This window comes from Marmota monax, unplaced genomic scaffold (genome assembly GCF_021218885.2).
Source record: "Marmota monax isolate L192 unplaced genomic scaffold, Marmota_monax_Labrador192_F-V1.1 WCK01_AAM20220418_F8-fsc00068, whole genome shotgun sequence".
Taxonomy (NCBI): domain Eukaryota; kingdom Metazoa; phylum Chordata; class Mammalia; order Rodentia; family Sciuridae; genus Marmota; species Marmota monax.
In genome coordinates, this window is record NW_026692352.1 from 6,954,741 (window position 1) to 6,979,968 (window position 25,228).

Genomic DNA, 25,228 nt, shown 5'->3' on the forward strand with positions numbered 1-25,228 from the left:
ATTTCCTCCCCCTCTTCTCTCTCACACTCGCACATGTTTTCTTGAACACAGCAGGAGTATAATACATATTTCACAGGTGAGTCACTCAGTCTTACCTGCTCTTTTTTTGTAAAGGTGTCTTGAATCGGTCTCCTGCTCCCTAATGATCTTGTCCTTGGTCTGTGACAACAGCCGCCTACAGGGTCCTTCTTCCTGTCTAAACCCCACAACAGAGCAATGTTGGTCAAATGAAAATCTGATCATGCCTTCCCTCTGCTGAAAATATTTCAGGAGTTCCCCATTGCCATAAGACAAAACCTCAACTGCCTTCCTCTTCAGCCTAATCTTCCTCTCAACCATCAGTCCCCCGAAACCTCCTCCCGCTCCTCCCAAGCTATTCATAATGCCAGGCGACCTGTGCTGTTTCTGACCTCTGGGTCTTGTCCCATACTCTTTCCTCCTTTCCAAATGATACCCCACTTCCCTTCTACCCTATCATCTGATACGCAGCTGCACAAGCCTCAAACCCAGTTCTGAGGACAGCTGCCTCTGTAAAGGAAGTGAAGCCAGACCACAGGACCCCCACCCCCTGCACTTCTCCTCACAAATGAGCATCCCCGCACTCCCTGTCACTAGGCAGCACAATATGGCCAGATTCCTGTGATTGCACATCACCCTGTGTGGACATGAACTGTGCTCCCTCCTGCCTCGTTTCCTGGCCCAGGAGCCCAGAGGTCAACCTGCTTCTGGTTCTCCTGAGTCCACACGCAGTGCTCACACTGGGAGACCCTTCAGTGAACCTTAGTGCATGCAGGGCACAGGAAGGGAGGAGGTCCAGTGGAGACAAGCACAGCCATCTGTGAAGATCTGTGAAGATCAGGCTGATGGTCTCTTGCATCTTATTTTAGAGTCCAGGATCCTAATGACCAATGACAAAATGATACTCCTGAGGCTCCTGCTCAGGCTCCCACCAACTGGTTCTCGGTGGCAAAGTCCTCTGGAAATTCCCTGCAGCCCCCCAAATGCCAGGACAACAGACAGGTTATACAGGCTGCTAGGAAGCCAGCACAGCTCCAAAAGCAGATCTGTTACCCCTAGGGTAGCAGGAAATAAGTTCTGGCCCCAGTGTCAGTGTCATGTTGAAACCCTCAATACACCCATTCTTCTCTAAGGAAGCTTTGAGGACATCACCTTTGTGCTTGGAACTAGGGACAAAGAAATAAACTAAAGCCATTCCTGCCCTGGAGGAGACCTGCCTGGGGAAGCAGGTCAGTGAGCTCAGACACTTCCCCGAAGGAGCAATGCTCCCAATTTACTTCTTTTAACTTTCTAAAATGTATGGAGATTTTTCCATAGATGAGATGGCTTTAACAGCTTTTTAAGATTTGAATTTGCTTTTTGTTGATAGGTCTACTTTTGTCTTGGTAACAGTATTTCACAGTGCATTCCTGGTGTCTCAGGTGTCTCAACTTTGTCCTTGGTTCTGAGCTGCCTGAGGCAGACAGAGGGACCCTCTGTTGGGAGGATGACCGAGAGGGGGTCAGTACCAGCAGACAATGGGGACGCCAGGGCCCAGGGAGGAGAAGACTGAGGGTCAGCGAGGCAGGGGTCAGAAAACAGAAAAGCAAGAAAAAGAATATGGAGGAGCAGAAAAAGAATATATCCAGAAAAATTCCAATATTCCAGAATATATTCTTCTAATGTATATATATATATATATATATATATATATATATATATATATATATATTTTTTTTTTTTTTTTTGCAATTGGCAGAAGGGGATTTATTGAACCAGCATGCTGGGGCTCCGTGCCCACTCAAGAAGGGAAAGCAGCCCAGAGCCCCGAGCAGGGGCTGAGCACTGCTTAAGTACACTTTTTGGGGAGGGCGGAGGGCTTTGTATACATCAGAACAAATCATCATTAGGCACGGGAAAATTGAACAACAACTCCTAAACCTGATTAGTTCATTCATTGGCGGGAACAGGTCAGGCTGGAGTGATAGGTCATTCCTAAGGAGAGTACACATTCAAACTGATTGGTTCAGGCCCTGCAAGGCCTGCGTGCAACCACACAGACCCCTTCAGTTATTAAACAACCAGACAATGAGGGGAAATGTTTACTGGGTGGTTCTAAGCATTGTCTTAACAGCTACCGAAATTTCAGGTTTTGCAGGTAACATAGAAACCTAACAATACCTCCTTTACATTTTAACTCAGACCTTGCAGCTTAGAAACTTTTACAACACCCGGTCTTTTACCCTTTAACTTTTATGCTTTAACTTCAATTTCTTTTACCCTTACATTCCCCACTCCTTTTTCTGACTACTTTTAATCTTAAAAGTAATGCATCACGATTATTGAAGGGTTTTATATTTTATGAGTTGTTTTACGTTCCCTGGAATCATTGCTAGCATGGCCTCCATTTTAGATTTTACTCGGCATTAGACCCGATTTATCTAACTACACTGACTACCTAACTTTAAATCTGGCTTCATTCCCCCCTCTAATTTGGGAACTCCTCACTGCTGTAAGGAAGGGGGGGCGAAGAGAATCTTTCTGGCTTCTTCAGGCTGAAAAGGGACGGTGTGGGGCAAGCAGTTTGGAGTCCCCCTTTAATAATCGGGTCTATCGAGTGGTCCATGATAAAAGTCCAATTGAGAAGTATTAGGCTGGAGGGCCATTCGAGGGATAGGTGGTCTATAAGAGAAACAAGAATTCATTAATTTACTGGAACCATATTGATGCAGCAATAAATGTCACAGCACAGGAATATGCCAATGAGTATAATGGCCAAGACAGAGACTAACAATGTTTTCCACCAGGAAGTACCAAGAACCAGAAGCTAAGATATTGTTTCCACGACAAAGTTGCTGAGGACATGGCTTCTATCTAAGCATGTAAATCTTTAAGGATATTTGTCACCTTGCCAGAAATGTCAGGGATGTAAACACAACAACTAACATTTAGGTTTACAGATGACCTTTTTACTAGTATGACCTATGTCTAATAGAATTCAGAATTCCAGTTTTCCCAGTTCCTTCCAGACCTCAGCCAGGACTTAAGCTGATATGCAAATAGAAGAAGCTTGGGGCACTCAGCAGGAGACAGATTTCAGGCCCAAGGGGAAAAAAAAAAGAGTTAAAGTGTCTTTTTACCTGAACTCAAACTAGACCCCAACCAAAAAGTAAATTATATGGTATTTATTAATTACTGGCCAGTCATCTTTTTTTTTAGGACTCTTGCTTTTTCTTAGATTCTGTATTTTTTTTGAGCTCATGATTTTGGTCCTACAGACCTAGGTTAATGTTTTTTTCTGATCAACTGTGGAATTTTGAAACATTGCAATGGAGATTTCACCTGAAAAAGCTACTAGGGTGTTACACTTGTGTTATGTGTTGTATGTCGGTATGTCTGTATGTGTATATGTCCATATATCCTGCAGTGATATGACAATTGACAGATAAGGAGCGCTCATAAAAAAAAATTTAAAAATGGATCCAAATATCTTTGATTCACGTGATTTAAATGGTTCAATTTAAATTGGGTAAATAGATAAAATGATGGTGTCTATAAAATAATCTGCTTAAATTCAGAAATTTACAGATATTGTTTTAAAGTGTGAACAAAAGGAGGTTAACAGATGGAAAAGAAAAACTAGAAAGTTTTAGGTATGGATTTAATAGAGGGAAAATGTGTTTCTGGATAAGAGAGTCTGTGTGATTAAGTAATTAAGAGGGTTTAAATAAGTGATAAAAAGGTCTGTGTAAGTTGGTTATATGTGTAAGTTTTTGAGCAAGTAATCTTAAAGAAATTAAAAATTATACAACTATGGTTAAACAACAACTGTTATTTTTCAGTACTTTTCTTGTGCTCTCTTACTCTGCATAATGTTCTTCCAAAACCAATTGCAGAAAGTTTCTAATTAGACTTTCAACCAGCTTCTGCTTAGGCACTACCGGCCTCTGACGACTGATGAACCCCTAGCATCTTCAAGAGAGCAGTTCACTCAGTGCTGAAGCTCACTACCAAGCACGATGGAATGCAACGGACATCAGACAGTGGGAGACAACAAGTTCGGAGAATCTCATAATCTGCCATCCTGGATTCATGAGTCTTTATGTCCTTCTGAGCTTCCTCATGGCCCTTGGTCTCTTTTCTGTCAGTCCCCCAGCATGGAACTTCTGCCAAAAATTGACCTTTGCTTTAATCTTTATCTTCATTCTGTTTTTATTCGCTCTGATTTTCTTCAAGTGCTGGTAACACCAACTTGGCGCCTATCTGGAAGAACTTACTAATAAACGGGTTGCCTGCCACTTATCTAAGCCCTACCATCTCCCCCTTAGTTCTATATAAGCACACAGCTTTTTGCAAGGTTAATTATGGTGCTGTTAATGTGTTCATATCTTCCAGGTATACAAGTCTGTAAGGTAGAAGCTTCAAAAGAACATTGTATCAAGCTGGTGTTCTAAAGTTGTATGGTAATTTTAGACTTACAAGAAAAAAACATGTTGGAGATTTGTTCATATCATTTGTGTTCTACAACTGGACTTGTTATCAATAAGATATGTACAGTTCCATGTTACTTTTCACACTGAGATACAATTTAAATGTATTTTTAAGTTAATGAGAGCCTAATCTGTGTGAAGGTCTTATTGCAAAACACAAAAGTACATTACTACTTTTCTACAAGAGGTTAAAAGCTTTCAGCCTTTAATTCATGTTTTAAATGTGATATTATGTTGTGTTAGCTAATGTTCATGTAAACTTGAACAACAATTTATGTAAACTTTGTAAAATGATCAGCTTCAGAACTATAGTACTTGAGATTTATAAAGAGCCCTGCCTTACTTGAGATAAGGCTCTGTCCCATCTCACTACATGTGAAAGTGGCTATAAAAGAAGTAAGCCAGATTTCAGTACAGTTAAAGTTACGTCCAAAAGTAGGTTTTTGCCAAGATTACTAGGATCTCAAATAGGGAATTATGATGTATAACTCTGCCAGAATTCAAGGTAGCCATTATGTAAGCTAAATATGTTTTTACCCTAGTTAGTTTTGTTTTGTAGTTTGCTTATAGATGGTTTAAGGATTGCCTGTTAATGTTTTAAAAAGGTATTGCTTTAAGAACACAACCTGGGTCAACATAAGATAAGGAGTTATCACCTACAGGATAGAGAGATAGACATTAAAGCCCAGTGCTCTTAATATAAGGCTGTTAACTTATTTGCTGGATGTTTAAGATCAAGTTTTTAAAATTAGTTAAATTAAAAGGGCCAAGAAAACCAATATTCGGCTCTTGCCCTCTGAGTCAGTCTGAATCAGGGAATAGGGGACTTCTCCAAAGGGCTCTGCAACTCTAGGCCACATAACCTCCTGAGCAGGGAGATTAATGAGACCAGTGGAGGACAGAAAGCCAATCGGTGCATTTGCTGTAAAGAGGAGGGTCATTAAAAAGGGGAGACATCCCTGATGCTTCCGAGGGAAGCCACATGGTCAAGCAAGGCCTGGACCCATCCTAAGGTAAATGGCACTAGCAGAACTGAGAAGCTGCTATGAAGTTCCCCAAGGACTCCCAGGGAAGCTCAGCTGACTGTTAACAATAGATAAAAACAAAAGACAGTTTGACTTGCTTCATCTTAAACACTTAGCAAGGATAGTTAAAGCCAAAGCACAGCTATTCCTGGACATTTTAAATGATAATAATAGTTAAATGTAACTTCCAAAAATAAGTAAACTAGAGGCTACAAAAGAGATTCTCAGACAGGAATGCCTGATAACTATTAAAAGGAACTGCCAGAGTAGTTTTTAGTTTAAGGCCCACAGATATTCCTAACCTACACAGGTAGGCTTGGTGTTTGCTAGTATGGTTATCCAGCCCTAAGTAGCAAAATTAAAGGTTTCTCTAATGTACATATATTTATTAATAATATATTCTGGGCACAGTGGCGCTCACCTGTAATCCCAGCAGCTCAGGAGGCTGAGGCAGGAGGATTGTGAGTTCAGAGCAGCTTCAGCAAAAGAGAGGTGCTAAGCAACTCAGTGAGACCCTGTCTCTAAATAAAATATAAAATAGGGCTGGGGATGTGACTCAGTGTCTGAGTGCCCCTGAGTTCAATCCCCAGTAACCTCCCTCAAAAGAATATATTCTTAGATATCAATGAAAGATATCTCCTTCTACACATACTATGAATAAAACATTCATAAATATTTTCTGGAATGTTGAAATTCTTATGAATATTATAAATATATTCTTCTGATGCCATTTGGTCTCCTCTTTTCTCTGAATCATCACACCAGAATTAAAGAGATAGGATAAATCTTATTTTAATCTTAATGATAAAATGTTCAAATCAACATAAGATAAACCAGTCTTAAATTAGTATAATCCAATAGCATGCAGATATCTCACATAAATATTATTAATTGTATTTTACTTATCACCAAGCAATGAATTTCTCTAAGTCATTGTTACATAAATGCTTCCTAGAGGCATTACCCAAGTGGCATGACTATTTTATGTCCACAATTCACTTCTGTTATTTACAAACAGAATTTTAATCATTTACATAGCACATTTATCATTGAAGATTTAACCTTGAGACACAATCTAATATCCATAATCTGATAATTTGCAGCAGCAACGTGGGAGAGAAATGTTTTTTAATCACTTTTCATTTGAGTGACCTTATGTTTAAAAAATAAATCAATAAATTGGAAGTTCTAAGTCTCCAAAGAGATTTTCAAATGCACACATAGAAACGGTCATAGTGAGATTTTTAAGAATCCATCTTCGTGTCATATCTTGTTTAATTGCTGTACAACTTTTTCTCCCAGCTGCTTCCCTTTGACTGCATGGGAATAAGATGGGTGTTTTGCTTGACTTCTTTGATGTCCTGAACTTTCCGCAGCTCTTTATTTTTCTCCAACCTGTTAATTATAAATTTAGCGTGGCATTTCTGTTTGATCTCTTAGACTCTCTTCGTTGCATCAGTAGTTTTATTCCATAGCTCTTGCAGGTTCATTTCTACGTTTTTCAAATTTAAATCAGCAATCCACAGTCAGCCTTTCACCTGTTGCTTTCCAGAATGCTTTAGTCCACCTGAATTTGTGAGGATTTCACTTCTTAAAAAATTTTTATGACATTTGTGTTTACAGAACCTGAAGACCTTGCAATCCTTGCAGACAAATGTCCTCCTGTAGCCAGCGTAGAGGGGGTCTGAACAGAAATAACATTTCTTGAGCAACATGTTGAACCCACACGAGACCAAAGAGACAAATGCTGAGTTTGAGAATGAAATATTTTTTTTGTATTAGTACTAAGCAGGTAAACAAACAAAACAAAAACCTATAAAAATATGTGTAAGGTATAAAAATAATGATGCAACAAAACACATGCAACTAAATTCAGATTTTTTTTATTTGTTTGTTTTTGGTACCAGGGATTGAACCCAGGGGCGCTTTAACAACTGAGCCACATCCACAACCCTTTTTGTATTTTATTTAGAGACAGGTCTTGTTGAGTTGCTTAGCGCCTCACTAAATTGCTGAGACTGGCTTTGAAATTGCAATCCTCCTTCTTCAGCCTCCCCAGCCACTGGGATTACAAGAGTGCACCACTATACCCAGCTAAATTCAAATCTTAAAGGTGAACATTACCATGACCTTTGCAATCACCTCAGTGACTTCCCTGACCCCATTCCATCTTCTTCCTTCTCACCCCAAAGATAACCACACATCTGAATTTTCTGTTTTATTCCCTTGCTCTTCTTTGTGATTTTACCATATATTTGCATCTTAAAGGGTATTTTTCTTAGTTTCTCATGTTTTTAAATTTTAGATAAAAATTTAGAGTATATATGTTATATATATGTTATTTAGAGTATATATTTTCTATATATATATATATATGTTAGAGTATATATGCTTTTCTGTGACTTACTTTTTCATTCAACGTTATGTTCCTGAAATTCATTTTTGTTGACTCATAGAGTCCTAATTCATTCATTTTCTTGGCTGTGTAGTACCCTGTTTTATATAAATACATTAGAATTTATTTATCCATTGGGTCGAGGGCACTTAAGATGGTTCCAGTGTTTCTACATTATACACAGCATGGCTAGGAACATTCTCATATATGCTTCTTGATCTAATTCATTCCTTACAAACCACCATATAAAGTATGTATAATCAGCATCAGTTTATGAAGTAATTGAAGCTCAGATAAAGAAAACTGAATAAATAGCTAAAGATATGGGTCTCATAGAAGTGCAATGCTGAATCTCCCTGAAGTGTCTTCAAGTGGTCTATCAGCAGAGAAACCGGCCTGGCTCATACCCTAAGAAAAAAAGAGCTCCTCTCCGGGCAGTTCCTTCCCCAATCCATCCCATTTCTCATAGCATCCCAGCAGTCTCCCTCTCAACCTCACCCTCCCTGTCTCCTTCCTCTAGACCCCTCAACCCCGCCAAGGTCCCTGTTTCAAAATGATGTTGACACCCACCAAGGAGGAACAAAGAGCCTCAGGCCTTCATCTCCCATCTTCCTGTCTCTCCCTCTCTCACCCCCAAGCAGGCATCTTCCTGCCACCTCTGGCCGTCCACAGTCTCCCTACCTCTGTGGGGACTTGGATCACTGCCCTTTTCAGCTATGGGTTCCAGGGTCTTTCATCCCTATTTCTACAGCAGTCCCAGAGAACCCAGTGGTGTGCAGCACCCTCTATCTCATGTTCTAAAAGACCTGTTTCATTTTCCTTTATCTCCACAGGGCCCAGCTCAGGACTTTGCAGAGAGTGAGTGACAAATATTTAATGAAAGGATTGATTGTCATCCAAACCACTTCCCGAGGAGTGTCTGGATTAATTTCAGTTAATGTTTACTGATCTGCTTTGAAGTACCAAATGCTATGCAAAACACTTCTGCTCCTGTTGAGCCTAGCCAATCCCTCCCTCTTATCTCCCAGGTTCAAGCAGAGGACTGACCCTGCATCTCTTACCTTGCTGGGCACAGTCTCCAGAGACATCCTCAAATTCAAGCTCCTAACAACCAACATGAACATTCACATAGCTCTTTGTAAAGACACTTCCAGACCTATCTGATCTAAGCATCCAGCCCTATAGGTATCATAAGGTTCATTTTACAGAAAAGAAAACCAAGGACCAAGATCATTGATTCACCCTAAAAGAATTCAGTTCAACTTTTCTAATTTCAGAGCCCTTGCTTTCCACTACGTTCAGCTACTTGCACCTTGCTTTCTTCAAGGCAATATGTTTGGCAGGCGGCTTTTAAGTCAGCCTTTGAGTGGGAGTTCTGGTTTCATCATTTAGTAACTGTGTGACCATCATCAAGTCACTTTGTATACAAACAGGGAAGTAATATCTCCTCAAAAAAGTATAGAGATGCAATGGGAAAAAATGTGTATAAATTGTCCCAGATTCAGTCAGCGTTCAGCAAATATTAGTCCCTTACCTGGTCCCACTGTCTTCTACCTGACCCCAATCCCTGTGCAGATAATCCAAGAATTCCACATTCCTTGCCCTAATCTAAAGCGTGAGTCAGCACATGCACGCAGGAGACTGTTCATCCACAGAAGACAGGGACACCAAGTTCAGCAGAGATGAATGCACATTAACTTTCTCATTCCTGGGCACATCTCTTCATCTTCCTCTGGTTAGTTGGAGGCTTACTTTTTCTGGGACTTTTGAGAGCAGATATATCTGGGTTTGCTCATAGCCTAATGGGGTCTGCTTTAGCTACAGAGCATAATCTCAGCCCTTTACTGCATCCCCTAGCTACCCAGTGACAAAAGAATTTGTGATTCCTTAAAGCCCATATCACCTTCAAGAGAATTTTTTATACCTGCTTTTCATCTCAGAAATTATCCCCTGCCAAGTAAATGGATGATCAGTCCAGCATCTAACAGACATTTTTGAAGACTGCTTGCTAGTTCCTGTGATACATACCTGTAATAATAATTACCATAATGACTGCAGCTGACATATACTAGGCATCTGTATTCATGCAATGGCACTAAATGCTTTCTACATATTATCTCATCTAATCTTTTTTTCTGGTCTCTTCTTTATTCACTGAATCAGTTTTCTATTTCAATAATTAATAAGTTCAATCATCATTGAAATATTTCTCAGAATTTCTGTGCATTTCCCCTAAACACACAGATGTATTCATCTCTTGTTCTGTAGTCTTATTCAAAAAATTTTGTTTTGCTCAATACATTCAGGGAAACTATTATGATAGATAACAGACCAGTAGTGAATATCTTTAACAGTATGGATTGGCACATATTTAGAGGGCTCAGTTCAGATAACCATACGGAACTTGACAATATGCATAAACGTAAATACAGAGATATTCATAAGAGCTTGCCCATTCTCTGTAGATCCTTCTAGCCCTAGACCAAGAATCAAATTTGAAGACCCAGGACATAGAAGGTATTACTTCATGGAATAGTACCTAGGAGGCATGAGGTACCCTGTGTGTGCCCCCAGATTTGAAGCTGGATTTTAGGCATTCACTTTTACTTCAGTCCCCTGAGAAGAAGCTAGTACCATTGGCTCCAAAAAGCAACCTTGTAAAATTTCTTCCAAGTTCCTGCCAGGTATGGTCCAGGCTGCCATTGCAATTAGTTTTGCTTGGTATCCTCAATCTACTTGTTGGTACATTGTCTTCAGTACTCCCCAGCATCAAAATTTCTTTTCCTTTCAGTCAAAGCACATCTGGAGGTCCCTATGTTCACACTTGGGTCCAAAAAAACTCCCCTTATTCAATTCTATGTAAAAAGGAATTAGGAATTATTTTTATAACAGATTGTACTTGCTAAATGTTCTACTGTTTTAATTAGATTTTAAAGCTAGGTTTTAACACACAGGTTTAAAAATTCACCAAGTTCAAAAGAAACTCAAAGTCTTCCTCTTACCCTTTTCCAGGTTTGGCTTATTCTAACTGAACTAAGTTCTGCCAGAAATAGCTCTCAGAAATTTGAAGACTCCACACCACTCTGCCTGCAAACCAGGTGCATATCTCAGACCTGGTTCCAGCATTAACAGAGATCCAGGATGAATTTATCCCTGGATCTGCATTCCTCCAGCAGGAACTTTGCTTTTACTCAATACATTCAGGGAAACTGGTCTGACAGATAAGAAACATGTCAGGAACACTTTTGTTTTTGTTAGCTTTTTCATCACTGTGACCCAAAGACCCCCAAATCCAAGTCCAACATCTCCTCTGAGACTCAAGGCAAACTCTCAGCATGAGCCTGGTTTCAAAGGTTCAGTCCATGGTAGCTGATTCCATAGCTCTGGGCTCAAGATGAGGCAGAACTTCGGGGGCAGAAGGGCATGGGGGAGAAAAGCAGAGCAGGTCACGGCAACCAGGAAGCAGAGAGCCATCTCATCTAATCTTTACAATAAGATGTTGGTAAGAGTGACAACTTCTATTTTGAAGAAGAGACATCTGAGAATTAGAAAGGCTTGGTGGTTGCTTAAGACCACACCTAGCCACACTGCCAGGGCTGAAAACCCTGATTCCAAAGTTGACTTCCTCCCTTATCCTAGGAATCTCCAGTCTCCACTTAATGGAACAAACCCAGGAACAAACATTCTATTCATTTATATATCAAAATGCAAATGTCCTTTTGTTTCAATATGAAAGTCCTCTGCTGGAGAGGAAGCCAAGGAAGGGGGTAAGAGGAAGAGTTTGAGTATCTTTTGAACTTGGTGAATTTTAAAACTTGTGTACATGTTAAAACCCAGCTTTAAAATTTAATTAAAGCAGTAGAACTTTTAGCAAGTACAACTTGTCATAAAAATAATTCCTAATTCTATTTTACAAAGGCATTCATTTCTGGCTTTTTTTTTTTTTTTTTTTTTACTATATGTACATTACTGTTTTATAACCTGCCTTTTGTGCTTATCAACAATCAAGCCACGTTACATCTTTTCACTTCAGATCTGACACTACCAATGGAGTTCAGGTGCTTTACAAGTTCTCGATGCTACAAAAATGCTGAGGGGCTGGGGATGTGGCTCAGCAGCAGAGCGCTTGCCTACTTATGCACAAGTTCCTGGATTAATCCCCAGCAGCGGAAAAAAAAAATAGAAAAAATAGTTAAAGCAGGAATTTGCAGCGTCCTGCGCACCCCCAGTTTTTGGCTGAGGTTTGCGACTAGAGGCTGGGGTGGCGCCGACTCACCGCAGGGCCTGCTGGGTGGTGGGAAGCGGCCACCGGAACCCCGGGGCGGGCCAATCGGGGTGGTGCCTGCTCTGCTGACCCGGCTGTTGCCACCGCTCGCGCCTTTGCCTAGGCTGGAGCTGGGCGGGGCAACGGTCGAGATGCGGCGATTCCTGGCCGGGCATAACTCTAGGGGTGGGCCTGGATACTAACCCGGCTCTGGACCGGGGCTCAGTGGCCCCTGGGAGCCGGCGTCCTGGCTTGGGGCAGGGGTTGGGGGAGTTGTAGACTAGGTCATGCTAGTACCCAAGGCTTGCTAGACTCCAAGCCGGTAGAACTTTTGAGGATGGACTCCCAAGGGAGCCAAAAGGCTTAGGAAGGAAGCAAGGTGCAGGCTGCATGTGGAAGGGATGGCCCAAAGGAGATTTCTGGGCCCCCAGTACCTCTTAAACATGTCCTTAATGAAATCTCTACAAATTATTTAAAGCACACACAAAAATGGGATAATATAACTAACCTCTTTACACCCATTACCCAGCTCAGTCCTAACTGAATATTTTGCTCTTGAGTTTGAGGATTCCTAATCTGAAAATCTGCAATGCTCCAAAGTCTGAAACTCTGAGCAACGACAGAAGTAGGGCACTGGAGGGGTTGCACTCAAAATGTAGATGCACTAAAAACATTGCAAAGATCATCTTCAGCTTATGTGTACAAGATGTATATGACATACAAAGGAATTCCATGTTTAGACTTGGGTCCTGGACGAGTATCTCACTGCATATATGCAATATTCTAAAACCTGAAAAAATCTGAAATCTGTAACACTTATGAGCCCAAGTATTTTAGATTTTGGATAATGGGTACTCAAACTCTATTTGCTTCAGCTCATTTGTTTTTTTTAAGAGACAAAGCATTAGATACACACTTGAATGTCTCTGCAGAAGTCTTCCTAATTCCGATTATTCTTTCCCTATAGATTATTATCTTTTTTTCCCCTTTTCCTTTTTCTTTTTGCGATACTACGAAGTTACATCCCCAGCCCTAGGTTGTTATCTTCTTGAATTTGTAGTTTATAAATTCTCTGTTTTTATGTAGTACCTATATAAAATCGGTGTCTTGTCTTGCACATTTAAAACTTTATATAAATGGTGTCCTACTGTGCCTATTTTTTTCTCAATGTGTTTTGAGATTCATTCATTATAAATGACGTATATTATTTCATTTTGTGATTATACTCCAGTTATTTAAATATAATTCTGTTCAATAAGAAATCATGAGATATTCTTATGCATGTCTCTTTATATATAGGTGGTGAGAATTTTTCAGGATCTATCCCTAAGAGTATATTCGTTGAATCATTCAGAATGCATGTCTTCACTTTTGCCAGACATTACTCTCCAAAGAGAGTGCATATCAATTTACATTCCCATCAGCAATGTGTGAAAGTTCATGTTGTTCCAGCTGGTTGCTAAACTTGATTAATCTTATTTCCTTATTAACCAAATTTAAAATTTATCTCTTCCACTTGCTGTCTCCTTTCCTAGTATGAATCACTTTGCCTCTCGAGCCTTGGTTGTCTTATCTGTAAAATGAGAATAGTGATTGCTAGGTGACAGTCACCTTTTATTGCTAGTTGACTGGGTGAATTAAATGAAATAATGCATATAAAAATGTTTGCTCAAATGCCTGGCTGCAACTTAACAAGCCCTCCATAAATAGTTGTTGTAATAACAGAAGTAATAATAAATGGCTAATGTGTCTTGAGTTCTCACTATTGGTTCAGGCATTGTTTTACTCTTATTAGCAACCTTAAGAAGAAATATAAATATATTTTTAAAAAATTTTTAGGTGACAGAGCCAAGGCTCAAACAAATTGTTCAAAGTCTTAGAGATAAAAAGAGGCAAATCCCAGGCGTGTCATGGAGTTTGGACTTCAGATATGGAGATCTTTCAGATATGGAGAATCACTGGGAGAGACCAGTTAATCAATTGATGGACACTGGTAAGTCAACTGATTGACCTATTTATCAATGACATCAAAATCTGTGCTACCCTGTAATAGTAATCATTATTTTATGTGGATAAGGCAAGGTAGAGGAGGGGAAGGAGGAGGGATTTGGAGTAGACAGCTGACTCAGTATCTGGCTTTGTGCTGGGCACTAGGGACACAGTGGGGACCCAGACACATTTCTGGTGCTGAAGCTGTCCAGATCCTGCTTCAGTATTTCTCAAGATGTCATTATTGGACCACTTGACTCACAATGAACCAAGCTGTTTGCTCAATAGGTAGACTCCATCGGGGCTCTAGAGAGTCTTCCTCTTCAGGTTTGTAGTGGAACATGACAAGCAGCGATTCTGATGTGAACTTTGGGAGCCTGCTGCTGAGGAAGAGGAGTAACAGATGATCAGAGGCAGAGTGATAAGAGTCACAATGAGAGATGGGGAAAGAGATTCTGGAAGAAGCCTGGTCGGAGCAGAGACCTAAGGATCAGAAGATGTTAGTGATTGGCTGGACAGAAAGGAAAGGGGACTTTCAAGCTGAAAGGACAATGTTTACAAAAGCCCAGGATCAACAGAAGAGGCAGTATAGGGAAGAGAGAGTATTTTTGGAATGTGGTAGCAAGGCCTAAGTGGTGGGCAGAACCAAGTCTAAAACCCTTGCTGGTTGTGTCGGGGCGTTTGGACCCTTGGTAGTGGAAAATCACTGAAAATTATTTGTTCACTTGGAGGGGGACGTGGATAGTTTTGAGTTTAAGAAAGAGTTCTCTGGCAGCCATAGTACAAAAAAAGAGGTTGTGAGATGGGACAGGACAAGACTTTCCTTGGGGCTACCAGTTAGGGTGCAGGCAATGATGACCTGGACTGATGCAGTGGCTGTGGGAGGAGGGAAGTGGACAAAAGGCCTCGGGGGGTTGGTAACTGATCTGATGTGCCTGGATGGGGGAGTCAATTAACGTTAGCAACTGGGTCAATGGTTGTGAATTTCACCATAGTAAAGAAACTACTGAAAAGAAACTAGTATGGAGGGAAAATGATGAAATCACTTTAGAACATGTGGAATTTGAGGTCCTTATGAAATATCCAAGCAGAGCTATTCAGAAGATAGCTGGAAATGCAGGTCTGTGGGAGATCCTGTCAGTTGCTCACTCAATATCCTTTCCTCCCGACCTCTTTCCTAACAGAAGTCTTGGCTTGGGATGGCCATAGGCCCAGCAAAAATATTCACTCTCCTAGACTCTCTTGCCAGTCTTCCTGGACTCTCTGATTGCTCCTAAGAACCCTGTTCTGACCAAAAGGCTCTAAATGTATCACTGGGCAGAGTTCTGGAGGGACTACTGTTTTTCTGATAACAATGGTCAGGCCCAGCTGGTATTATTCTTTTGTCCTGGCCCTTTTTCCTTCCCTTGGCTAAACAGGATTGGGATGCTTGAGACAAGAAGCAGACATAGGACAAATGCTAAGAGCAGAAAGATAGGATTCTGGCATTGTGCTGCTGAGCCATGGTCCTGGCTGTCTACCACCTGAGAAGAACAAAACCCTTATCTGATTAAGGCACTGGAACTGGTTTTCTGTCACCTGTAGCAAAACATGATCCTAACTGATTCAAGAGCTAAAGCTCTGGAGACAGATCTAGTTTAGAGACAGAGATTCAGGTCAGCATCTAGATGGTAACTGACAGCTGTGGGGTGGATAGGAGAGAACCAGGCACCCCAACAAGCACACATGTGAATGACTTTCATGAGTTAAAGGACAGAGAGGGCTTAACTTATAAGCAATGTTGAAAGAAGGAATTTCTGTTGAAGGGGAAGTGTCTTTAGAGGACTTTGTTATTGTTGATGTTTCCATAACCTCACTCAAAACAAGACATTCAATTTCAGGCTATTTAGAGAATATTCAATCCCCATGAAATTTATTTTGTAACAACTCTCCAGACAGGATCTCCCACAGACCTGCATTAAGCAGGGGCTGGTGAATCTAATCATACATGTGGTGTCACCTCCCAGGGTGGCATGTTTTGGGCTCAGGAGCTGACCTAGTAAACCTCAGTCCTCCTGTTTCTCATAAAACAAGGAAACTTGGTTTTCTCTGGGAGGGCTAGTGCCAGGGCTGCCCAGGACCTGCGTTGCAATTTAACCTGTCTGTTCTTGCCTTTGCCAAGATTATTTGCCACAGCCTCCTATTGGATTTGTCTGATCTTTCTCCTCATCTTGCCCCACTAAAAAGAAAAAAAAAAATACACCAAACCTCCAAAACTATTTTCCCTCACATGCGAATTTGGGCATTTTATTTCCTTCCTTGAACACTCCTGCTGTCCCTGGGATAAACCCACAGGCCTCAGTACAGCACACAAGGTGCCAACCTTTCCATTCTCAGCTGGAGAGTTGTCCTCACCCCTCCCCCATCTCAGAGCGCCGGTTTGGTCCCTCTAAGGGTCTCATTCTGCCTGCCTTTCTCCTGCCCTTTCAAGTCTTTGCAGGCTATTTTCCTGCCTAGAAATGCTTCCTCCATTTTGCTTCATGCCCTGACCAGCTACCCCAGCCACCAGTGCAGCCAGATTAATTTTCTGACCCTCCCAATGGCTGGGACTGGCTAGAAATCCATCTCCTCCTTCTCCCTCAATTCTGTTTCTAAATTTCTCTCCAAATCCTATTGATTCTTCCTATTAATCACCGGTAAATTTGCCTCTTCCTCTCCATCAGTACCGTTCCTCATAGGATCGATCTAACAGTCCTTGGAACCTAACCCTAACCCTAAGCCTCCAGTCTTCCCCAGTTCAATCATTCTGTCATCTCTTCTGCAAACTTACCTGTGTCATCACTTGCCCCAAACCATTTACTCTCCTAATGCTATTTACCCTGCAGAATTCTCAAGCCTCATTCTTTCACTCCAGATGCTGGCCCGTAAGTTCTCTCTGTTCAGCACATCCCCTTCCTCTGAGCTCCTACAAGGCCAGCTTGGCACAGAAGATAAGAATGTGACCTGGCACGGCACTGCCTGGATTCCTTGGCTCAGATGCTTATCTGGTTACCCTTGGGTGAAATTTCCAACTCACTCCATCAGTTTCATTATTTGTAAATGAGGACTAAAGATAGTACTCAATTCATAGGACTGTTAGAAAGGTGTTAAAAGATCATTCTAAAGACAGAGCAGTGCCAGGAAGAGTAAATATTAGTGTTAGCAATTATAATTTGATCCTTGAGATGTATCTGTTCTGTCCTTTTCCATTGCCTAGAATAGTTTCTAAGACATAGTTGGGTTTCATTAAATAATTTTAATAAATAAAATTAGAAAACGAATTTGCTAGCTTGCTTGGTGAGTATGTCTTGTATTTCATTTTGCCAGGGAAATTATCACCAGGTGCAACAACAGAAGCTATGGTCTTCCAGTCTATATTCCCAACACTAGCCCTAAGTCTTGGTCTATAGAAGATGTCGAATTCATTTTGCTGATTCTTATATAAACTGACTTTTACTTATTAAAATTTTGCAGAAGTGTTGCGGAGCTTCCATAACCATGCCCAGAATTAAGAAAGGTCAAGAAGTACAGGCCAAGGGTACAATGGATAATGTGTTTGATCATGGATCAGAAAAAAGGCCAAGAAGAAACTGGCAGGCTTCATTTAACCTGTGGTGAGTCTGCACATTTGTTTTTTGTGGCTTTAGGTTTTCCTTTGCAGTTGTAACATGGCACAACATATCATGTAGAAAAAAATGGATTGTCGGTTGGATTTCTTTTGTCAACTTGGGAACTAGTAAGTAAAAATAATTTTCAGTAGGAATCTGGTTGAAAGCTTTCGAAATTTGGGTTCTTATCTGTTACTTGAAAAATAAATACAGATGCTCCTTGACATCCTAAATTGAGAATACCATAGATGAAAAATGCATTTAATATCCCTAATCTACCAAATCCAAGCTCAGCCTGGCCTTCCTTAAATGTGCTCAGAACACTTACTTTAGCCTATGCCTGGGCAAAATCATCAAACACAAGGCCTATTTTCTAATAAGGTGCTGGATATCTCATGGGATTTATTGAGTACTATACTGAAATTGAAAACCAAAATGGTTGCATGGATACTATTCACACTATTGAAAAATCAAACCATTGTAAGTTGGGGACCACCTATATACACACTGGAAACACCTAAATATGGGGATAGTAAAATAGATATAACATAATAAAGTACTCTATGGTATAACTATATAATTGAATATGATATATCTATTAATGATATTCATGAGGATTTTTTTGTGATTCAACTGACAATTTCATGGGAGCATTTTGATTGATCTGGAGAGAGTCAACTATGACAGTAAAAAAAAATCTAATGCAGGTGCCATTCAAACAAATAGCAAAGTAAAAGAAGAAATGCATGATGTCAGTCTACATTTTGTTAATAAAATACTTAAAGAGATATGAAATCATTAGCTCATCTCAGCTGTGTTCAATGTATTATATATAATACCTTTTTAAATTTTTTTATTTAATTAGTTATATATGACAGTAGAATGCATTTATGCACTTTGATATATCATATATAGATGGGATGGATATAATTTCTCATTTTTCTGAGTATACATGTTGCAGAATCATATTGGCCATGTACTCACATATTTACATAAAGTAATAATGTCTGTTTTAGTCTACTATCTTTCCCATCCCCACATCCCCTCCCATCACTTCCCTCTACCTAATTTAAGGTAACACTATTCTTCCCTAGTGCTCTCCGCCTTATTGTGAATTAGCGTTCGCATATTAGAGAAATCATTCGGCCTTTGGTTCTGTGGATTGGCTTATTTCACCTAGTATGATATTCTCCAATTCCAACTATTTACTGGAAAATGCCATAATTTCACTCTTCTTTGAAGCTGAGTAATATTCCATTGAGTTTATACACCATATTTTCTTTATCCATTCATCTATTGAGGGACATCTAGGTTGGTTCCATAGTTCAGCTATTGTGAATTGAGCTGCTATAAACATTGATATGGCTGCATTACTGTAGTATGCTGATTTTGAGTTCTTTGAGTATAAACCAAGGAGTGGGATAGCTGTGTCAAATGGTGGTTCCATTCCCAGTTTTCTAAGGAATTTCCATACTGCTTTCCATAGTGGTTGCACCAATTTGCAGTCCTACCAACAATATGTGAGTGTATACCTTTTTAATCCATGCATAGAATAAATGAGTCTAGTCAAAAGGATCTTCTTCAAACATTTTCATCACTTGGCTTCTAGGTTAATAGTGTTTTCTGGTTTCTCTCTAATACACAGGCTGTACCTTTTATAATATTTCACAATGGTTATTGCCAGTTGGTGGGATTCTGAGTGGTTTCTTTTTTCCCCCCTGTTTTCTTATTTTCTAAATTTTCCAAGATAAGACTTAATTTTTAAAAAATCCAGTTCTATTAAGATATAATTCACATACCACATAGTTCAGTCATTTAAAGTGTACAATTCCATGATTTTTTTCCTTTTCTTCACATTCAGAGTTATTCAACCATTACCACAACCTAATTTTAGAACTTTCATCATCCCCAAAAGGTACCCTATACCCTTTGGCAGTCAACGCCCATTCCTCCTTCCCTTCTCAGTCCTAAGCAACCACTAATTTATTTTCTATTTCAATAGATTTGCTTATTCTGTATATTTCAAGAAAAATGGCATCATAATATGTGCCCTTTTGTGTCTGGCTTCTTTGACATAGCATAAGTTTTTCAAGGCTCATCCATCTGTATCATGTATGCATATTTCATTCCTTTTTATTGCTGAAAAATCATTCATTGTATGGATATACCACACTCCAACCCATCCATTAGTTAATAGATATTGGCTTGTTTCCAATTCTTGGCTACTGTGAATAATGCTGCTATGAACATTCTTGTTCAAGTTTTTTGGGGACTTATGTTTTCAATTCTCCTGGTATATACCTAGGTGTGTAGAATTGCCAGGTCACATGATAAGTTAGTTTAGCACTTTGAGGAACTACAAAGTATTTTCAAAGTTGTTCACCATTTAACATACCAGTAATACATGAAGGTTCTAATTTTTCTACATCCTCGCCAGCATTTGTTATCGTTTGTTTTTGATTATAGCATCCTATGTATGGAAGTGGCATCTCACTGTCACATTGATTTGGATTTATATAAATGCTAATGATGTTGAACATGTGTTTATTGGCCATTTTCATATCTTCATTGGAGAAATGTCTATGTAGATCCTTTGCCCATTCTTTAATTAGGTTATTTGTCTTTTCATTTTTTAGCTGTGAATTCTTCATATATTTTGAATACAAGTCTCTTATCAGATATATGATTTGCAAACATTTTCTTCCATTCTGTGGATTGTCTTTTTGTTTTCTTGATAGTGTCATTTGCAACAAAAAGTTTGTAATTCCAATGAAATCCAATTTATCTATTTTTTCTTTCATTACTTTATATAAAAAAATTGTCTAGCCTAAGGTTACAAACAGTTACTGAGACTTTTATAGTTTTAGCTTTTGCATTTAGGTCTTTGATCTATTTTGAGTTGAATTTTGTTGTGGCAAGAAGGATTCGAATTTCATTCTATTGCACGTGGATATCCAGTTGCTCTAGCACCATTTGTTGAAAAGACTATTCTTTCCCTATTGAATTGTCTTTGCACCCTTGTTTAAAACCATTTGACCATAAATACAAGGGTTTATTGCTGGAGTTTCAAATCTATTCCATTGACCCATATGTCTATTCTTATGCCGGTACAACACTGTCTTGATTATTGCAGTTTTGTAGTAAGTGTTCATATTGAGAATTTTGGTTTTTTTTTTTCAAGATAGTGTCAGCTATTCTGGGTCCCGTACATTTCAATGCATTGCTTTTTTTTTTTTAAATTTTTTTTTAATATTTATTTTTTAGTTTTCGGCGGACACAACAACTTTGTTTTGTATGTGGTGCTGAGGATTGAACCCGGGCCGCATGCATGCCAGGCGAGCGCGCTACCACTTGAGCCACATCCCCAGCCCCTCAATGCATTGATTTTATTCTTTGTGTGTGTGTATGGGGTGGGGGTTAGAGAAAGAGGAGAAAGAAAGAAAGATAGACATTGCTGAAGGAACTGTGTGATTTACTTTGATTTCTGAATGATTATTCTGCAGCACATCTTTTCTCCTGGGTGGGGGAATTTCTCCCTGATTCTGTCCTTGTTATGGTAGTTTTCTGTTTGTTGCCCACTGTTGATGAACACTGTGTAGTGTGGACTCAGACAAGGCCTTATCTCCTACCTTGAGTCACCTGATGCTCAGAGGTTATTTCCACAGGAATGGGAATGGGGAGCATGGATCTCACAATCCCCCGTACCCTCCAAGCAAAGTATTATCACATTCTTTGTTGTGGTTGATATAGCTGATACACTGTTTTGACTGTATACCTCTTCAGCAATCACTTTTGAGTATATATATATATTTTGCACATTAGTTTAAGTATACAAATATATATTCTTTGATTCATTTATAAGTTATATATACTAATAATTATTATATATTAAAATCATACATGCCAGGTGTGGTGGCACATGCCTATAATCCCAGCTGCTCTGGAGGATGATGCAGGAGGATTGCACATTTGAAACCAGCCTCAGCAACTAAGCAAGGATGTGAGCAACCTAGTGAGGGCTGGGGATGTGTCTTAGTCGTTAAGTGTCCCTCAGTTCAATCTCTGGTGCCAAAAATCAAACAAAAAATGAAAACAAAAACATATGCAAAATGGAAGTTTTAGAGAATGAGATTTTAAAAATGCTTGGAAAGAGAAGTCTTCCCACACTTCAGTGGCTTTTTTTTTTTTTTAATCTCCCTGTAGACTGCCTTCTTGGATTTTACCTGTGTGTGTTTCTAGCATCCAGCCAAACAGTCCTAGTAAACAGCAGAAGCTCATGTCTTCAAAAGAAAAAAAATCAGATCTCCTACTATTTTTATTATATTATAAAACACTACCTCTATTTCTAGGTTTTGCACTAGCAAGTAAAGTTTCTGCGTTTATTGTCTGCTAGGATCAATTTGTGGAAGGTTGTGTGTTCCTCATGTCTCAGGTCTTCTACCTTTGATTGCATGTTACAGTTGATACTTCTTCTGGATTTTTGATGGGCTCCCTTCATGCCGGAGAAAAAACTAAAGATGTTATAGCTCATTGCTTACAAAATTTTGCCACTGTGGGTGTTCCAAAACAGTTACAAACAGATAATGCCCCTGGTTATACTTCTACCTCTTTTAAACAATTTTGCTCAACATTTGGCATTACTCATATAACAGGAATCCCATACAATCCACAGGGACAAGGCATAGTTGAAAGAGCTCATCAAACTATTAAAATGTACTTATTAAAGCAAAAAGAAGGAATTGGGAAGGGGTATATATTCCCCAAAGATAAACTTAAAATAACCCTTTTTACTCTAAACTTTTTAAATTTGGATTCATCAGGACTTAGTGCTGCGGAAAGGCATATGTGTCCAAAAAATGTGCATAAGCCCAAGGTACTTTGGAAGGATATTCTAACAGGACAATGGAAAGGTCCTGACCCAGTAATTGTCTGGAGTCGGGGGTCTGTTTGTGTGTTTCCACAGGGAGAACAGCAGCCGATTTGGATTCCAGAGAGATTAACCAAGGTCCTGACCCAGTGATTGTCTGGAGTCGGGGGTCTGTTTATGTGTTTCCACAGGGAGAACAGCAGCCGATTTGGATTCCAGAAAGATTAACTAAATCGATTTCTACAGACCAAAAAGAAGATGATTTGGCTCAAATCCAGAACAACTGATATCCAAAACTCCAGTTTGGCTATTCTTACATCTGCAACAGAACCAGGATGCTTTTTTCAATATCTATTTTATTATTGCCCTTTGCCATATCATGAAGTTCTATTTTGTTTTTTGAGCTCATACAGACCTAGGTTAATGTTTTGCTGATCAGTTCTATTTTTTGACTATAGAGTTTTTAAACATTGCAATGGAGATTTCACCTGTAAAAAGTTATAAGGCCTTTACTATAATGTTATGTGTTGTATGTATTATATTATGTGTGCACACTTGTGTTTTGTGTTATATGTTTGAATGTATGTATGTCCATATATCATATATGATGAGCGCTCATGATAAAATGGATCCAAATATTTTTTTTTTCACGTGATTTATATGGTTTAATTTAAATTGGGTAAACAACTGTTGAGGATTGTTTTAATATGTAAACAAAAAAGAAGGTTAACAGATCTGTTTGTTTACTTTCACCTTTCCTTTTCATTATATTTAATAATTCTCTTAAAGACAATGTAAATTGTTAAGAAAATTGTTTTCTTTTAGTGCCTTCTGTAATGTTACATAATTTTTTCTTTAGCCATTATTGCCAGAATTCCTATCTTCATCCCAGTGCTGGTGAAGTCAAAGATAAAACCAATCTACAGCTTCTACAATAGCCATCACTGAACTGCTTGCAGAACTTTCCTGGACACATTGTGAGCTCACCTGTATGCATTGTGAACTATCTGTTGGTGCAGCGACTTGTGGTAGTGTTGGGGTATTTTTGCTGATGATGTCATTGGTGGTACAATTTTTCCAAAAGGAGCCGTCAATTGGCCTGGTGTATCTTCCTCCCTTCTGCTTGTCATGATCGTCCAGCTAAAATTTGGGGGCCAACAGAGGTGAGGCAAAGAACCTCACCCCCCCGCTGGTACAAAGACCTCTCCACAGGTGTGGCTGTATACTGGACCAGTAGTCAGTGACGGGTAAGATCCAATTGCAATGGTACCAACCTAAGGACCATATGTACTATTGGACAACCTAAGGCAGGCTCGGTCCCTAAGCCACATGCTTGTTGTTTAAACAGAAAGGGGGAGATGTTGAGAGCCACAGCCGAAGGGGCCCCAGCAAACTTCCAGCTGCCAGCAAACTTCCAGCTGCCGGCTGATGATTGGCTCACGGCGGCCCCAGCAACATCTAGCTGATTGGCTCCTCTGCGGTGATACTCATTGGGCTGTTTCCCTGCCCTTTCAGACCACGGAGCTGCTCATTGGGGGACTTTTTTGGCTCTGCCCACGTGACCCAGCCAATCGGCCTCAAGAGCAGGAGGATTGTGGGAGGTGGAGAGAAGCTTGTGGGGGAGAGAGAGACTTGTGAAAAGCCGGTGGTGGCAGTTGAGGCTCTGAGGGTTTTTCCTGAGAGGCTGTTTTGTTTGGCTTGTGTGGTTCTAAAAATAAAGTTAGTTTCTTTTGACAAGTGGCTCCTGATTGTGCCCAGCCAGACTGTGGCAGATTGCACCTCATGTGACTTATTTATTTACAAAATAGTGATTCTATCATCTTTAATGTATACTCTTCATTTCATAACACATTGGTCAAGCAGAGTTCTGCATAAAGAATTGAAAACAATGTCTCTATTCAGGGTGGCATCAAAGGAAGCTCTTGGGTATTGAAGTCAGAGAGAGCTCAGGGAGCTGGATTTTAAAGGACAAGTAGACTGTTAGCCAAATGAAGACAGGAAGACCATTCCAGCTGACTTCAGAAGCAAAGGAAGGAATGTGAGAAGTGAGGGGAAAATTTGGTGGAGCTGAACACAAAAGGCAATGGTGATTGCATCTCTGTGGGGTTTTGTTTGCTTGCAGTACTGGGGATTGAACCCAGAGCCTTGTGCATTCTATGCATCACTGACCTACATCCCCAGTACTTTTTTTGAATTTTACTTTGAGATAGGGTCTTACTAAGTTGCTCATGATGGCTTTCAACTTGAGATCCTCCTGCCTCAGTCTCCCAAGTAGCTGGGATTACAGGTGAGAGCCATCCCCTCTAGAGCATCTGTTTTCAATAGATCACTCTGGAGATTCTGTGGAGTATTTGAGTCTTGAAGTTGAAAGTAGAGAGAGGTTGTTGGTTGCCTGAAGAGTAGGGCACAATTATAGATAACTACAAGGCAGAAACCTCTGCGATTAGAATCCCAAACTGAAGCTGTCAAACTATTTTAGTACTTTATTTAGAAAGTTCTTTTTAGGATTTTAGCACCTAACTTCTTCTTCTTCTTCTTTTTTTTTTCTTTTGGTCCTGGGAGTTGTTGCCCTTTC

At 39.8% G+C, this 25,228-nt stretch overlaps 2 protein-coding genes across 3 annotated transcripts in view; both read left to right on the forward strand.

The window, feature by feature from the left end:
* Positions 1-24,350, forward strand: part of Tsku (tsukushi, small leucine rich proteoglycan) — a 63,539-nt gene extending 39,189 nt beyond the window's left edge. The window contains exons 3-5 of one of the 2 annotated variants that reach the window (XR_006851301.2): positions 14,011-14,164; positions 17,653-17,792; positions 23,513-24,350. The gene's annotated coding sequence lies outside the window, so the exon portion shown is untranslated. Of the gene's footprint in view, positions 1-3,920; positions 7,736-14,010; positions 14,165-17,652; positions 17,793-23,512 lie in introns of those variants that run through there. The other variant, XR_006851298.2, reaches the window with a different exon arrangement.
* Positions 17,654-25,228, forward strand: part of Acer3 (alkaline ceramidase 3) — a 175,526-nt gene continuing 167,951 nt past the window's right edge. Inside the window, exon 1 of the mRNA XM_058578557.1 lies at positions 17,654-17,792. Coding sequence (XP_058434540.1) covers positions 17,729-17,792 — 64 coding nt within the window. The 5' untranslated portion in view covers positions 17,654-17,728. The remainder of the gene's footprint in view (positions 17,793-25,228) is intronic.